Here is a 15,899-nt window from a genome sequence, read left to right on the forward strand (position 1 = left end):
CATCTTTGAAGTAAACAATAATAAAAAATAAATTGTTTGAATTATGATGTTTGAATAGTTGATACGCAGTGTTCATTTTAGAGTTTGTTAATAAAAAGCTGATATCATGCAAGGACCATTAATATCACCATGTTTGCTCTGTTGCTCTTTTATCATTTTAATGAAATAATTTTAAAATTAAGTCTTTTCCTTTTATGACTTAATTTTCTTTATAAATAAATTGGACTCTACTCATATATACTTATCTTCCAATAAATAACCTTCACAATCTTGAAATATCTTGTTCATACAGTTTAGCACTGACAATAATAATCAATGAAGGTGTATTACAGTATGAGGACAGGTCATGAAATGTCATTGCAAAAAAAAATAGGATTGCTTTATTTTGTTAATGTAATATTTGTGTGTGTATATATATATATATATATATATATATATATAAGTGCTGTCAATCGATTAAAAATTTAATCGTGTTAATCATAGTCGTGGACTGTGTTTAATCATGATTAATCACAAATTTAAAATACTAGGATTTACCTGTAAATGTGTTGAAATAAAGAAATGCATGAAACTAGTTTAAGGAAACAGAGTCTTTCACACTTCCGCCAGGTATGAGACATAATCCTTATTATTCTTTTATCGTTATTCTTTTGTTTTTATTCAGCCATTATCAGCCTTTACACTGGCAATAAAACGTTTACCAAGCTACATCGCTTCAATCCCAGTATACATTTACCCAACTATTATCAGAAGTATTTCTAAATAAATACAACAAAACATTTCTTGCGACCTTACGTGAAGTATTATGACAAAATACATTATGAAGAAGAATTGGACCTGTTCTGCAGCTGCGTTAGAGCTAATATTAGCATCATGCTTCATAAGACAATTTATGAGATCAATAGTACACTTTTACTCAGAACTCACTTCAAACCACCATCGAGTGTTTGTAATAACTTCCTTTTACGATCACATGTGGAATTTGGTCGTTTGCTGTTGTTAAAATATGCTATTTATAGCCTTTTATATCGCTGCACAAATTCATCTAAAAAAAAAAATCACATAAAGACCATATCTATAGTAATCGTGTGTTTATTATCTTATATAATTTCTTATATTTATTTCTGCTGTGTAAAAGCCTGTATGCTCTGCTGAAACTCGTTGTTTGTGATGTTACCGTCTCTCCGTTCTTAAGTTGCCAGGGACACATTCCAAGTATAATACACATTAGTAAAAGGATCTATTTTAATTTTTATTTGTCTATATACACTTTGGGCGGCCGCGGTACATTATAAAAGTAGCCCAAAAAACCGCAACCCACGGCTCTGTAATTTTTCCCGCGACTGTATTTTCAAAATAGCCCACTTGTGCCGTTACCCTGGCAACACTGCTGTACCCTCGTCACTCGATGATAGATAACCTTCCGCGCTGCGATGACTGGATGAAGTTGGGGTCAAACCTTATCAAACGACTAATTTGCCTTAAAAAAATATTAACATGTTAAAATTTTTTGATTAATCGCATGCGTTAAAGCGTTAACGTTGACACCCCTAATACACACACACACACACACACACATGCATACATACAGTTTATATAATATATATACAGTCAAACCCTACATTTATTCAGACACCTTCAACATTTCTCACATTATCACAGTTTATTCGCTATAGTTTAGAAAATGGTAATAAAATACGACAAGAACTGTGTCAGAACAAATTCATCTTGATAATAACTTTGATAGAAAGGTATGTAATGAATTCGGTTGAATAGCTGTCATCTGTTCTAACACAGTTAGATAATACCAGTAATTAGCTCAACTAATTACCAAGCAATGCTTCACGTTGTTCAGTCTGTGTGGAAAAAGATCACATAAAAACACTTCAGCAAAGCATGCTCGGGTCAAAGTGTCTGAATGATTTTTGCTCCCAAATTTTACTGCTAGTCCACTGTATGAAGAATTCTTGGGTGTAATATGTCACAGTTTACCTGCTAGTAAAAAAAAAAAATTCAAAAATTATATCCGGTGTCTGAATATTATATTCTGGTTTGACTGTAACACGCACACACACACACGCGCGCGCGCTATCTGATTGGCTCGTGTGTTCGGGGGCGGGGCAGCGAGCAGCGCGTGAGAAGGGCACGCGGACTCTGCAAGCAGCCAGACTGGATTCGGAGCTGAACGCGTCTGATCCATAATTCATTTCTATTTCCTTCTGTGTTTAGGTGAGTTCCTGCCTTTATATGTATAATATATGCCTTCATATATATGTACTTTAGCGTGATTATGAATCTGACGTGATGTATTCAGTGTTTGTTTACAGCAACAGGTGTTTGTTGTTGAACAGTGATTTAAAATGATCGATATTTCTGCTGATTCTCGTGTTATTTCTGCAGGTGTAATAAGAATAACATCTTATGTATATGTAGAATTCAAAAGCGCGATTAGTTGCAGTCTGATCTGTAAACTGGCTCAATCATTCATAGACTGATGCTTTTAATCATCAGCTGCTCTCTTACAGTGTTGAAGAAAAATTAATTTCAGATAGAAACAATGTGCTCTCAGTATCATCTTATATATCATACTTTATATATAAATAAAAAAATATATTTTTTTTTAGATAGATAATAAAAAATTATCTAGTACTTGGAAAGTCTTAAAATTTGGAAATAAAGCCTCAGATGAACATCACGTGACACAGCCAGATGGAAAAGCCAGTTTCAGTTGCTTCTGTAAGATTATTGCTGATGTTCTTCCTCCTTGGCATCGTGTTAACACACACCTTAACACACACCTGCTTTTATAGTGGTGCACATACTTGCTGATGATCAGTTAATTAAAGGTAATTGATTAGCAGCGCCTGACTCTGATGTTAACAGTGAGGGTGTACTAACTTTGTCAAACATGGCTTTTCCATTTTGGCTTTATTTTTGTTAAATAAACAATGGCACGGTGCAGTATGTCATGTGTTGTTGTTCATCTGAGTTTTATTTTCCAAATTTCAAAGACCTGGAAAGAAGCAGTTATTAATTTTTTGATTATTATGTCCTGATCAGGAAAACCGTGGAATTCAACAGTGTGTCCAGACGTTTTCACATGACTTTATATACTACTATAGTTTTTGTTGATATTTTGAATTAGATTTTATTTTTCATGTTAAGTTTAGCTAAAGTTTTAGTGATTTTGTGATGCATTTTTGTCATTTTTATTAGTTTTTTGTTGTTTTAAAATATGCTTATATAGGTTTTATTAATTTATTTTTACTTATGTTAATACATCAAGATAAACTAAATAGAAATGAGGAATGTTGTTTTGGGAATAAGTTGAAATAAAATGATTTTAATTTGATGATATTTTATTTTATTTCATTTATTTCACATTTTAGTTCACTGTAATAACCCAAATTCTTTTCAATCATTTATTTTTAATTTCATCTTAATGAAATATTACATAGTATAAATATTATAGCATAATATATTTTATGTTTTTTTTTTTGTTTAAATTTTTCCTTTTAATTTAAATTTATTTATTTATTTATTTTATTATTTTTTGTCAATTTATTATTTTTTAATGTCCATATAGTTGTTTCAATGTCAATTTATTTTAAATTATTTTAAGTAAAACTTAATGGAAATGAAAAATGTTGCTTTGGCAACTAGCTGACAAAAAGTATTTTATTTATTTATTGCATTTGAAATAAATGGAAAAAAATGTGTAAAATATTTATGTGTGTGTGCATCTCTCTCTCTCTCTCTCTGTGTGTGTGTGTGTGTGTCTCTGTCTCTCTCTCTGTGTGTGTGTGTCTCTGTCTCTCTCTGTGTGTGTGTGTGTGTGTGTGTGTGTGTGTGTGTGTGCGTGCGTGTGTGTGCGTCTGTCTCTCTCTGTGTGTGTGTGCGTCTCTGTGTGTGTGTGCGTGTGTCTCTCTCTCTCTGTGTGTGTGTGTCTCTCTCTCTGTGTGTGTGTCTCTGTCTCTCTCTGTGTGTGTGTGTGTGTGTGTGTGTGTGTGTGTGTGTGTGTGTGCGTGCGTGTGTGTGTGTCTCTCTCTCTCTCTGTGTGTTTGCACGTCTCTCTGTGTGTGTGTGTGTGTGTCTCTCTCTCTCTGTGTGTGCGTGTGTGTCTCTCTCTCTCTGTGTGTGTGTGTGTGTGTCTCTGTCTCTCTCTCTCTGTGTGTGTGTGTCTGTCTCTCTCTGTGTGTGTGTGTGTGTGTGTGTGTGTGTGTGTGTGCGTGCGTGTGTGTGCGTCTCTGTCTCTCTCTCTGTGTGTGTGTGCACGTCTCTCTCTCTGTGTGTGTGCGTGTGTGTCTCTCTCTCTCTGTGTGTGCGTGTGTGTCTCTCTCTCTCTGTGTGTGTGTGTGTGTGCGCGTCTCTGTGTGTGTACATGTGCATGTCTCTCTGTGTGTGCGTGTGTGTATCTCTCTCTCTGTGTGTTTGCACGTCTCTCTCTCTCTCTCTCTGTGTGCGTGTGTGTCTCTCTCTGTGTGTGTGTGTGTGTGTGCGCGTCTCTGTGTGTGTACATGTGCATGTCTCTCTCTGTGTGCATGTGTGCATGTGCGTGTGTGTGTGTGTGTGTCTCTCTCTCAATTCAATTAAATTCAATTCAGTTCAATTCAGCTTTATTAGCATGACTGTGTAACACAATGTTGCCAAAGCATTTACATATATATAACAACAACATAAATAACAACATAAATAATAATAAATAAAATCCATCTAAATAAATGAAAATATAAAGTAAGTCAGTTTAGAGTTAATCATGTTTAACATCTAACACTGTGAATGGTTAACACATATTTAGCAGCGAGTGCAGCTGTTATCATCTTCTCCGAGTAAGAAGGGCATGTTCTCAGTATCTCTAAGTTCAGTAAATGATGGAATCAATGCTTCAAATCTGGGGAGAAATGTTTCCCTCACATTGTGATATTTAGGACACATCAGCAGAAAGTGTTTCTCGTTCTCTATCTGCTGTAGATCACAGTGTCTACAGATCCTCTGCTCTCGCTCTGGCCATGTTTGTCTGTGTCTTCTCTCTCTGTTTCTAAATCATGGTTGGAGAGGATTTGTCTTTCTTTAAACGGTTTAATCAATAAATAATTGGCAAATTTAGTGGTTCTGTTTAGGGTTGAGTAGCATTGGAGTTTATTTTGAAGGTCAAAGTGTATTTTTAGAGATTATTGGTCCCCAAATTTCACTCCCGTACAGTAGAATTTGTTTAATGATTGCGTGATATAATTTGATCCATGTTTTAATTGGTAGTTTTAATTGGCCAAACCGTGATTTGATGGCATAAAATGCCCTCCGGGCGTCTCATTCAAGGCCTTCACAGCCGGACCGAAGCCCCCTGATGCAGAGATCTCGAGGCCCAGGTAAGTGCAGCTGCTGCTGTGCTCGAGGACTGAACTGAGACCTGGCCTTCTTCTGGAGCACCGTGACTCTGGTTTTGTCCAGGTTGACCGTCAGAGCCCGATCCTCACAGTACTGTTCCAGCAGGGCCCGGCTGCGCTGGAGACCCTTGGCTGCGGGGGACAGCAGAACCAGGTCTTCAGAGTCGTGCGGAGCGAGGCCCGGGACGCTGCCGGAGCGGTCCAGAGCTTCTGCAGCTCGTTGATGTAGATGTTAAACAGGGTCGGGTTCAGACTGCATCCCTGCCTCGCTCCACGACTCTGCTGGAAGAACGCACTTCTGAGATTCACAATGTTCACCGCACATTTACTAATTAGAGTATGGAGAGAATAGATGTGATCGGATGTACGTTGTTTTGGTAAAAAACCAGTTTGTGATTTATTTAGCATGTTGTGTCTTGTGAGGAACGTCACAATGCGGTTGTTTATTATATTGCAGAAAAGCTTTGCTAGGTTACCGCCCACACAAATACCACGCTAATTACTGGGATCCAATTTATCTCCTTTTTTATATCCAGGAGTGACCAGTCCTTCAGACCAGGTCTCAGGGACGTCACCAGAGGATAAGATCAGATTGAATCATTTTGCCAGAGCTTGAATGATGTAAGGGCTGCTGAGTGAATGATCAACTACACTGTGTCTCTCTCTCTCTGTAGGTTCGAAGCGGTCAGATGTCGAAGGGCTCGGTGGTTCTGGCCTACAGCGGCGGTCTGGACACCTCCTGTATTCTGCTGTGGCTAAAGGAGCAGGGCTATGAAGTCATCGCCTTCCTGGTAACTCCTCACACGACACACGATCTCTTCAGGGAAGCTGCTCATTGTTAGCAGAGAAATGATTTTGTTGCATGTTGAGCCCAGGCTTGTGAAGACTTGCTCACCAAGCGTTTTTCCCACTAAGCCGCCGTGAATCATCTGCGCTCTTCATTGGGCGGTTTGGGTTTGAGATGAGTGTGCAAACGCTGCTGTGTTCATAGGCCGATCGCAGCAGAAGCACAGCAAGCGTAGGCCGAGAGGAACAATGCCGTGATCATATATGAGCTGAGGAACAATAGACCTGTCTGCAGTCGTCAGAGTCAGGAGCTCAGGAACGCAGCATGACTGCAGTGTAGAGAGATATATATATATATATATTATATTAGTGCTGTCAAATGATTAATCGCATCCAAAATAAAAGTTTTTGTTTACATACTGTGTGTGTGTACTGTGTATATTTATTATGTATATATAAATACACACAAATGCACAAATGTTATGTTTATATATTAAATATATTTATATATAATATAAAATATAATAATGTAAATGTATATACATGTAAATATTTTCAAAATATATACTGTATGGTGTGTATTTATATATACATAATAAATATACACAGTACACACACATATATTACGGAAACAAAAAAACTTATTTTGGATGAGATTAATTGCGATTAATTGTTTTACAGCACTAATATATATATATATATAATATTTATAGTGAATAATATTTTGAGTGAATATTTTGAATTAGATTTAATTTTTAAATTTTCTGCTTCATTTTAGTTTTTTATTTTTACATTTTTATTTAGTTTTAGTCATTTTTTGTTTTTGTAATTTTTATTAGTGTTTCTTGTTTTTAAATATCTATATAGTTTTTAATCATTTTTATTTTAGTTTTAGTTATTTTAGTACATCAAGTTAAACTACATGAAAATGAGATGTTGCCTTGGATATTATTTATTTTATATAATCTTTTTGTATGATGGTATTTCATATTTAGAATTTATTTACATGTTTTATTTATATTTTTATTTTCCCCTTTTCCTTTTAATTTTAGTTTTAGTATAAGTTTTAATAATTTTGTTGTGTGTTTTTGTGACAACATGCCCCATTACGGAGGTAAATTTTAGCCAATATATACTCAAAAGGCACTAGGATTAATTGAAAGTAGAAAATGTGCAGTAGTCAAAGAAAAAAACTAAATTGTTCTCTGTATTGTTTTTAAAACATAATTCTATAGAGATGTAGTGTTATTTTAGTATAATTTAGATACTATTATATTTTTTTCGTTTTTTTTAATTTAATGTTGCATTTTTTTATTTCATCTTAGTTTAAATTTGAATAAGTTTGTAGTGTATTTTCTGTCATTTTTATTACATAAAGTAATATTACAAGAAAAGCTGTCTAAAGCGAGAAATGCTGCAATGCGGAGCTCCGTGATTATTCAGGAAGTTTGAGTCAGAAGGTGATGCACATGAAACAATGGCGAAAGAAAAGACTTTCTCAAACGCATCGAGGAAGTGCAGGAACAATTGTGAACAGCGTGATTTGAGGTGGTGAAAAGATACTGAAACTGGTGTGAATTATGAAAAACTGAACAACAAAACTTGTTCAACTGCTCTGCTTTTAATGCAAGTAGATGATTATTTTTATTCAGGATTTGTTTAATAAGATATTTAATTTAATAGTTCATTTAATTTAATTGAATCTAAAATGTTTTAATTAATTTTAACACTATAGAAGTAAATATGTCAAATTAATTGAATTATTTTATTTAAAACACCTATTGTAATTTTAATCTATTTATTGTTTTATTTATTTTTTATAATTTAATTTATCTTAATAATTTACTTTAATTTTTAACTCAATTTTTTATTTATTTATTTATGTATTTATTTTTGTCAGCCAAACCCCTTAAAAATAAAGTTAATATTTCAACACATTTGCATGTTCACGCTTCTCTGATGTTGGTTAATGGTTAAATAACATGGAGGTCAACAAGTAAAATATTTACTTTTTAGTAAGTGTTTCTTGTTTTTATTTTAAAAGGATTTCTTTTTTATTTAATTAATTATTATCTTTCATCAACTTGTAAACCCCTGTTTGGCAAAAGCCTGTACCATAAACAGCTGACTTTACAGAAGTAAATGTTTCATTTAATATTAAGTTTAAATTTTTAACATTTTTTGATTTAATTTTTTATGGCAGCTCTTGAAATTAGCAGAAAATGTCCAGCTCTTGCCGTGAGAGGAGCCTCAGCTGTTCCCATGACATTAAAAGCCTACACTGTAAAAAATCAAAAGTTGAGAAAACATTTGAGTTTTCTCAACTTGTTGTTTTCAGTTTATGCAACAAGAAGTTGAGAACTCAGAAATCTGCTGAAGCTGGTTGCCTCAAGTTTTCTCAACTTTTGATTATTTTTAGTGGTGGGCCGTTATCGGCGTTAACGTGCTGCGTTAACGTGAGACTCTTATCGGGCGATAAAAAAAATATCGCCGTTAATCTATTCTCAAAGTTGGGTTGGGAGCTGGGTCTATACTACGCAAGCTATGATGACTTTCACCTTGATATTTTAGCGCGGATGTATACTTAGCCGAATTGCACTGTAGGGGGCGAGAACGATCTTCGAACCTGTGTGTATGCGTGCTAACATGGATGCAGCTATGAAGCCGCCGGGTTTGCTTCAGGGAAAGTTTATTTTTAAGAAGCTTCCCAATGAAGATCGGCAAGTCATTTCTGTCTCTACGTTACATGGTCGCGCTCTCTGTATCGCGCGCACAGCGGAGTTCCGCCCCGGTTCGCACACACACACACACACACACACACACACAGACACACACACACACACAGACACACACACACACACACACACACACACACACACACACACACACACACACACACACAGACACACACACACGTACGTGTAAGCGCACACACAAGTAAGCACACTCCCACTCCTATTTGTAAATATTAAGCCGCAAAACGTCTATTTAAATATGACTTCTGTGTGTCTCTGTGTTAATGTATGGCGCAGACGCGCGGGTTTGTTCACTACTCATACAGAAGACCGCGTGACGCTTGCGGTGATATTAACGTCTGTCGTCTCACTAAATGAGGACATAAATACATGAACAACATCTCCAGAACTGCTCTGAGAGTCACTTCATGAGCACTCGAGCGTTTCATTTGAGAAAAACTATCCTCACGGCAACCCGTCAAAATAAAAGTTCGGTTTCACTTGAAGACATTGGGCAGAACGTAATAGACTACTACTACTAAAACTATTAAAACCTTATCTTTAAGGAATAATCATACAATGTCTTCAATGTTATTATCAATATTAAATTTTTGATGACTGCTAGTTGTTTACTACTAGTAGTGAATTTATTCTGATCTACTTGGCAGAATTCAAATGAGCCATTTTAATCTAGATTAATTCCAAGATTACAGTGAGATTAATCTAGATTAAAAAAATTAATCTATGCCCACCACTAATTATTTTACAGTGTACCTAACAACATAAATCACCTCTTTATTACATTGAAGGCCAATATTGGACAGGATGAGGACTTTGATGCTGCGCGGAAGAAAGCGGAGAAACTTGGAGCCAAGAAGGTAAAGGGAGAAGCCCTGATGATAGAGCTGCATGGAACGAGTGTGTGTTCAGAGTGTGTGTGTTCAGAGAGTGTGTTCAGAGAGTGTGTTCAGAGAGTGTGTTCAGAGAGTGTGTTCAGAGAGAGTGTGTTCAGAGAGTGTGTTCAGAGAGTGTGTTCAGAGAGAGTGTGTTCAGAGAGTGTGTGTTCAGAGAGTGTGTTCAGAGAGTGTGTTCAGAGAGTGTGTTCAGAGTGTGTTCAGAGAGTGTGTTCAGAGAGTGTGTTCAGAGAGAGTGTGTTCAGAGAGTGTGTGTTCAGAGAGTGTGTTCAGAGAGTGTGTTCAGAGAGTGTGTTCAGAGAGTGTGTTCAGAGAGTGTGTTCAGAGTGTGTGTGTTCAGAGAGTGTGTTCAGAGAGAGTGTGTTCAGAGAGTGTGTTCAGAGAGTGTGTTCAGAGAGTGTTCAGAGAGTGTGTTCAGAGAGTGTGTGTTCAGAGAGAGTGTGTTCAGAGAGTGTGTTCAGAGAGAGTGCGTTCAGAGAGTGTGCGTTCAGAGTGTGCGTTCAGAGAGAGTGCGTTCAGAGAGAGTGCGTTCAGAGAGAGTGCGTTCAGAGAGAGTGCGTTCAGAGAGTGCGTTCAGAGAGTGTGTTCAGAGTGTGCGCTCAGAGTGTGCGTTCAGAGAGTGCGTTCAGAGAGAGTGCGTTCAGAGAGTGTGTTCAGAGTGTGCGTTCAGAGAGTGCGTTCAGAGAGTGCGTTCAGAGAGAGTGCGTTCAGAGAGAGTGCGTTCAGAGAGTGTGTTCAGAGAGAGTGCGTTCAGAGAGTGTGTTCAGAGAGAGTGCGTTCAGAGAGAGTGCGTTCAGAGAGAGTGCGTTCAGAGAGTGTGTGTTCAGAGAGAGTGCGTTCAGAGAGAGTGCGTTCAGAGAGTGCGCTCAGAGAGAGTGCGTTCAGAGAGAGTGCGTTCAGAGAGAGTGCGTTCAGAGAGTGTGTTCAGAGAGAGTGCTCAGAGAGAGTGCGTTCAGAGAGTGCGTTCAGAGAGTGTGTTCAGAGAGTGTGCTCAGAGAGTGCGTTCAGAGAGTGCGTTCAGAGAGTGCGTGTTCAGAGAGTGCGTTCAGAGAGTGCGTTCAGAGAGTGCGTTCAGAGAGTGTGCGTTCAGAGAGAGTGCGTTCAGAGAGAGTTCGTTCAGAGAGAGTGCGTTCAGAGAGAGTGCGTTCAGAGAGAGTGCGTTCAGAGAGAGTGCGTTCAGAGAGTGTGTTCAGAGAGTGTGCGTTCAGAGTGTGCGTTCAGAGAGTGCGTTCAGAGAGAGTGCGTTCAGAGAGAGTGCGTTCAGAGAGAGTGCGTTCAGAGAGTGCGTTCAGAGAGTGTGTTCAGAGAGTGTGTTCAGAGAGTGTGTGTTCAGAGAGTGTGTGTTCAGAGAGTGTGTTCAGAGAGTGTGTGTTCAGAGAGTGTGTTCAGAGAGAGTGCGTTCAGAGAGTGTGCGTTCAGAGTGTGCGTTCAGAGAGTGTGCGTTCAGAGAGTGCGTTCAGAGAGTGCGTTCAGAGAGTGTGTGTTCAGAGAGAGTGTGTTCAGAGAGTGTGTTCAGAGAGTGTTCAGAGAGTGTTCAGAGAGTGTGTGTTCAGAGAGTGCGTTCAGAGAGAGTGCGTTCAGAGAGTGTGCGTTCAGAGAGAGTGCGTTCAGAGAGTGTGCGTTCAGAGAGTGTGCGTTCAGAGAGTGTGCGTTCAGAGAGTTCAGAGAGTGCGCGTTCAGAGAGTGTGCGTTCAGAGAGTGCGTTCAGAGAGTGTGCGTTCAGAGAGTGCGTTCAGAGAGTGTGCGTTCAGAGAGTGTGCGTTCAGAGAGTGTGCGTTCAGAGAGTGTGCGTTCAGAGAGTGTGCGTTCAGAGAGTGTGCGTTCAGAGAGTGCGTTCAGAGAGTGCGTTCAGAGAGAGTGCGTTCAGAGAGAGTGCGTTCAGAGAGAGTGCGTTCAGAGAGTGTGTTCAGAGAGTGTGTTCAGAGAGTGTGTGTTCAGAGAGTGTGTGTTCAGAGAGTGTGTGTTCAGAGAGTGTGTGTTCAGAGAGTGTGTGTTCAGAGAGTGCGTTCAGAGAGTGTGCGTTCAGAGTGTGCGTTCAGAGAGTGTGCGTTCAGAGAGAGTGCGTTCAGAGAGTGCGTTCAGAGAGTGTGTGTTCAGAGAGAGTGTGTTCAGAGAGTGTGTTCAGAGAGTGTGTTCAGAGAGTGTGTTCAGAGAGTGTGTGTTCAGAGAGTGCGTTCAGAGAGAGTGCGTTCAGAGAGTGTGCGTTCAGAGAGTGCGTTCAGAGTGTGCGTTCAGAGAGTGTGTGTTCAGAGAGAGTGTGTTCAGAGAGTGTGTGTTCAGAGAGTGTGTGTTCAGAGAGAGTGTGTTCAGAGAGTGTGTGTTCAGAGAGTGCGTTCAGAGTGTGTTCAGAGAGAGTGTGTTCAGAGAGTGCTGCTCAGAGAGTGCGCGTTCAGAGAGAGCGCGTTCAGAGAGTGCGCTTCAGAGAGTGCGCTCAGAGAGTGTGCTCAGAGAGTGTGCTCAGAGAGAGTGTGCTCAGAGAGTGTGCTCAGAGAGTGTGCTCAGAGAGTGTGCGCTCAGAGAGTGTGCGCTCAGAGAGTGTGCTCAGAGAGTTCAGAGAGTGTGCTCAGAGAGAGTGCTCAGAGAGTGCGCTCAGAGAGTTCAGAGAGTTCAGAGAGTGCGCGTTCAGAGAGAGCGCGTTCAGAGAGTGTGCGTTCAGAGAGTGTGTTTGTGGTTCAGGTGTTCATCGAGGACCTGCGCTCGGAGTTTGTGCAGGAGTTCATCTGGCCCGCGGTGCAGGCCAACGCCGTCTATGAGGACCGCTACCTGCTGGGCACATCTATCGCCCGGCCCTGCATCGCCCGCAGACAGGTGCAGATCGCCCGGAGCGAAGGAGCGCAGTACGTCTCTCATGGAGCCACAGGAAAGGTGCTCACATTAGATATAGATATAGATATACTGGAATAAACCTGCTCCAGACTGAGACACACACAGTTCAGTGATCTGGACTCGGCTCATGTGTGACCCTGGAGCACAAAACCAGTCATAAGGGTCAATTTTTAATTTTTTTTTTTTAAATCTGCTAAAATTGAGATTTATATATCACCTGAAAGCTGAATAAATAAGCTTCCCATTGATGTATGGTTTGTTAGGATCAGACAATATTTGGCTGAGATACAACTATTTGAAAATCTGAGGGAGCAAAAAAATCAAAATATTGAGAAAATCACCTTTAAAGTTCTTAGCAATGCATATTACTAATCAAAAATTAAGTAGGAAATTTACTAAATATCTTCATGGAACATGATCTTTACTTAATATCCTAATGATTTTTGGCATAAAAGAAAAATGGATAATTTTTTTATATTGTTGGCTATTGCTACAAATATACCTGTGCTGCTTATGACTGCTTCTGTGCTGCAGGGTCACACATGTGAAACCTCCTCAGAGGAATAACAGAGTAACATGCAAATGATAGAAAGATCTCCATTTAATATGCTGCTGATCAGTTTAACATTCAGAGTCACTGTAACTTTATAGGCTGTGTCTGTTTTTATCAAAAATACAGTATAAATAGTGAAATATTATTGCAATGTAAAACAGCTGTTTTCTATGTGAATATCTGTTAAACTGTAATTTATTTCTGTGATGCGCAGCTGTATTTTCAGCATCATTACTGCAGTCTTCAGTGTCACATGATCTTCAGAAATCATTCTAATATACTGATTTGCTGCTCAACAAACATTTCTGATTATTATCAATGTTGGAAATATTTAAAAAGAGAAGAAATGAATACTTGTATTCCTCAAGGATGCATAAATTGATCAAAAGTGCCAGTAAAGACTAATGCTGTTCTTTTCAACTTTCTATTTATCTGTGAATCCTGAAAAATAAAATGTTTTTTTTTTTTTTTTTTAAAGTGAAATAGTATGGTGACCCATACTCGGAATTTGTGCACACACACAGCAGTGAACACACACACACACACACACACACAGCAGTGAACACACACACACGGAGCAGTGGGCAGCCATTTATGCTGCGGCGCCCAGGGAACAGTTCAGGGTTCGGTTCTTGCTCAAGGGCACCTCAGTCGTGGTATTGAGGGAGAGAGCGCTGTACACCCCCCCCCCACCTACAATCCCTGCCGGCCCGAGACTCGAACTTGCAACCTTTGGATTACGAATCTGGCTCTCTAACCATTAGGCCACAACTTCCCCGTTTACACAAATGTATCCCAGTTTACACAAAAATATTGTGCAGCACAACTGTTTTCAACATTGATAATAATCAGAGATGTTTCTTGAGCATCAAATCAGCATATTAGAATGATTTCTGAAGATTATGTGACACTGAAGACTGCAGTAATAATGCTGAAAATACAGCTGCGCATCACAGAAATAAATTACAGTTTAACACATATTCACACAGAAAACAGCTGTTTTAAGTTACAATAATATTTCACAATTTTTACTGTATTTTTGATCAAATCAATGCAGCCTTGGTGAGCAGAAGAGGCTTCTTTCAAGTAGTGTTGGCCAGTAGTGTATATTGACGTCTATTAATCTGAATGCAGCATCATTCTATTTTTTCCCCCTTTACAAGGTGAGGAACATCCTTTCAGTAGAATAAAAAGAATAAAGTACTTCAGGTTTTTTTTTTGTGATTACTCCAAATTTGTCTGTGGGTTTAAGTGCATCTTTAATGTTTTAAGCGGATGCTTCTGGTGTTTGAGCTCTAGATGGCAGCAGGCATCACTGATCAGTGATTTACAAACTTCTCATCTCTAAAGCAGGGATTCATAAACTAAACCACTCTGACATCAAATATTTGCTGAGATTCTAAATTAATATTTAAATAGTTTAACAAAAAAATTACATGATTTATTTGTGTTTTTTATTATTACAATTATCCATTTTATTTATTTTATATATATATATATATATATATATATATATATATATATATATATATATATATATATATATATATTAAAATCAGAAACAACTAGAAAAGTCATGCAAATTCATTGGTCATAAAGACTGTGAACCCTGAAGAACACTGACTTTACAGAAGTAAATGTGTCCATTAATTACGTAAAACATGTGTTAGTCATTATTTGCACGCACAGCTCACTCCTGATGAATACTCAGATGCATGTGTTTGTGTTTATTGCAGGGAAACGACCAGATTCGCTTCGAGCTGACGTGTTACGCGCTCTATCCTGAAGTGCAGGTGAGATCCGATCCGTCACACGAGCGTCTCAAACCCGTCGTCTGTCTCTGAGCTCTTGTCTTCATGTCTGCGTCTCAGATCATCGCTCCGTGGAGGATCCCGGAGTTTTACAGCCGCTTCCGGGGCCGGACGGACCTGATGGAGTACGCAGAGGTGCCGCTCAAACCTTCACTTCAGTCTCCTGCTTCTCTGCTTTTTCCAGCCTCGCAAACTTTCATCTGAGCTTCAGATTTCCCAGAAGACCAAAGACTGCAACCAAAACTCAGGGAGTTTAATATGAATGCACACATTTGTTATCAAATTCTTTCAAAGATGCCCACCTTCCTTTTATAGCTCTACCACAGCAGTTCTCAACAGGGGTCCACTAGGGGGCAGAAAAGGGCACAAGATGACTTAAAATAAGACAAAAAAGGCTTTAAAATGAGCTAAAACGTCTTTAAAATGTAGAGAATTTGAGAAGTGTGATTTCTAGACCTGGAAAAGTCATGGACAGTTCTATAATTAATAACTATCTTTTTTTTCCTTTTCTTTTTTTCACTTATGTTAAGCTTAATCAGTTAGAAATTGCTAATTTTAATTAATTTAATTATTTGCATTAAATTATTTTTATATTTTGCTCCAAAAACAACAACAAAAAGAATAACAACAACATCAAAAAGCAACCACAAACTACTGTAAAAATTTGTACAATTTCTAATGAACCCTGATAATCATTCACTCACTGAAACTACTGAATTATTTTAATATTTATTTAGATTTAATTATATTTAAAATATTGCCACTCCTAATTCCTGTAAATCAAAATGCTTTGTCAAATATTTTGTAGGGCTTTTGGTTATTATCTAGGAGTCAAAAAGGTTAAGAACCATTATTATGTATTTATTTATTATTTATTAATGTTATTTTAG

The 15,899-nt window shown here is 38.3% G+C and overlaps 1 protein-coding gene across 1 annotated transcript in view; it reads left to right on the forward strand.

The window, feature by feature from the left end:
* The first annotated feature begins 2,100 nt into the window (after positions 1-2,100).
* The window catches only part of ass1 (argininosuccinate synthase 1), a 38,781-nt gene continuing 24,982 nt past the window's right edge, over positions 2,101-15,899 (forward strand). Inside the window, exons 1-6 of the mRNA XM_058777678.1 lie at positions 2,101-2,229; positions 6,059-6,175; positions 9,715-9,783; positions 12,496-12,684; positions 14,935-14,991; positions 15,070-15,144. Coding sequence (XP_058633661.1) covers positions 6,074-6,175; positions 9,715-9,783; positions 12,496-12,684; positions 14,935-14,991; positions 15,070-15,144 — 492 coding nt within the window. The 5' untranslated portion in view covers positions 2,101-2,229; positions 6,059-6,073. The remainder of the gene's footprint in view (positions 2,230-6,058; positions 6,176-9,714; positions 9,784-12,495; positions 12,685-14,934; positions 14,992-15,069; positions 15,145-15,899) is intronic.

The sequence above is a fragment of the Onychostoma macrolepis genome, chromosome 05 (assembly GCF_012432095.1).
Source record: "Onychostoma macrolepis isolate SWU-2019 chromosome 05, ASM1243209v1, whole genome shotgun sequence".
Taxonomy (NCBI): Eukaryota; Metazoa; Chordata; class Actinopteri; order Cypriniformes; family Cyprinidae; genus Onychostoma; species Onychostoma macrolepis.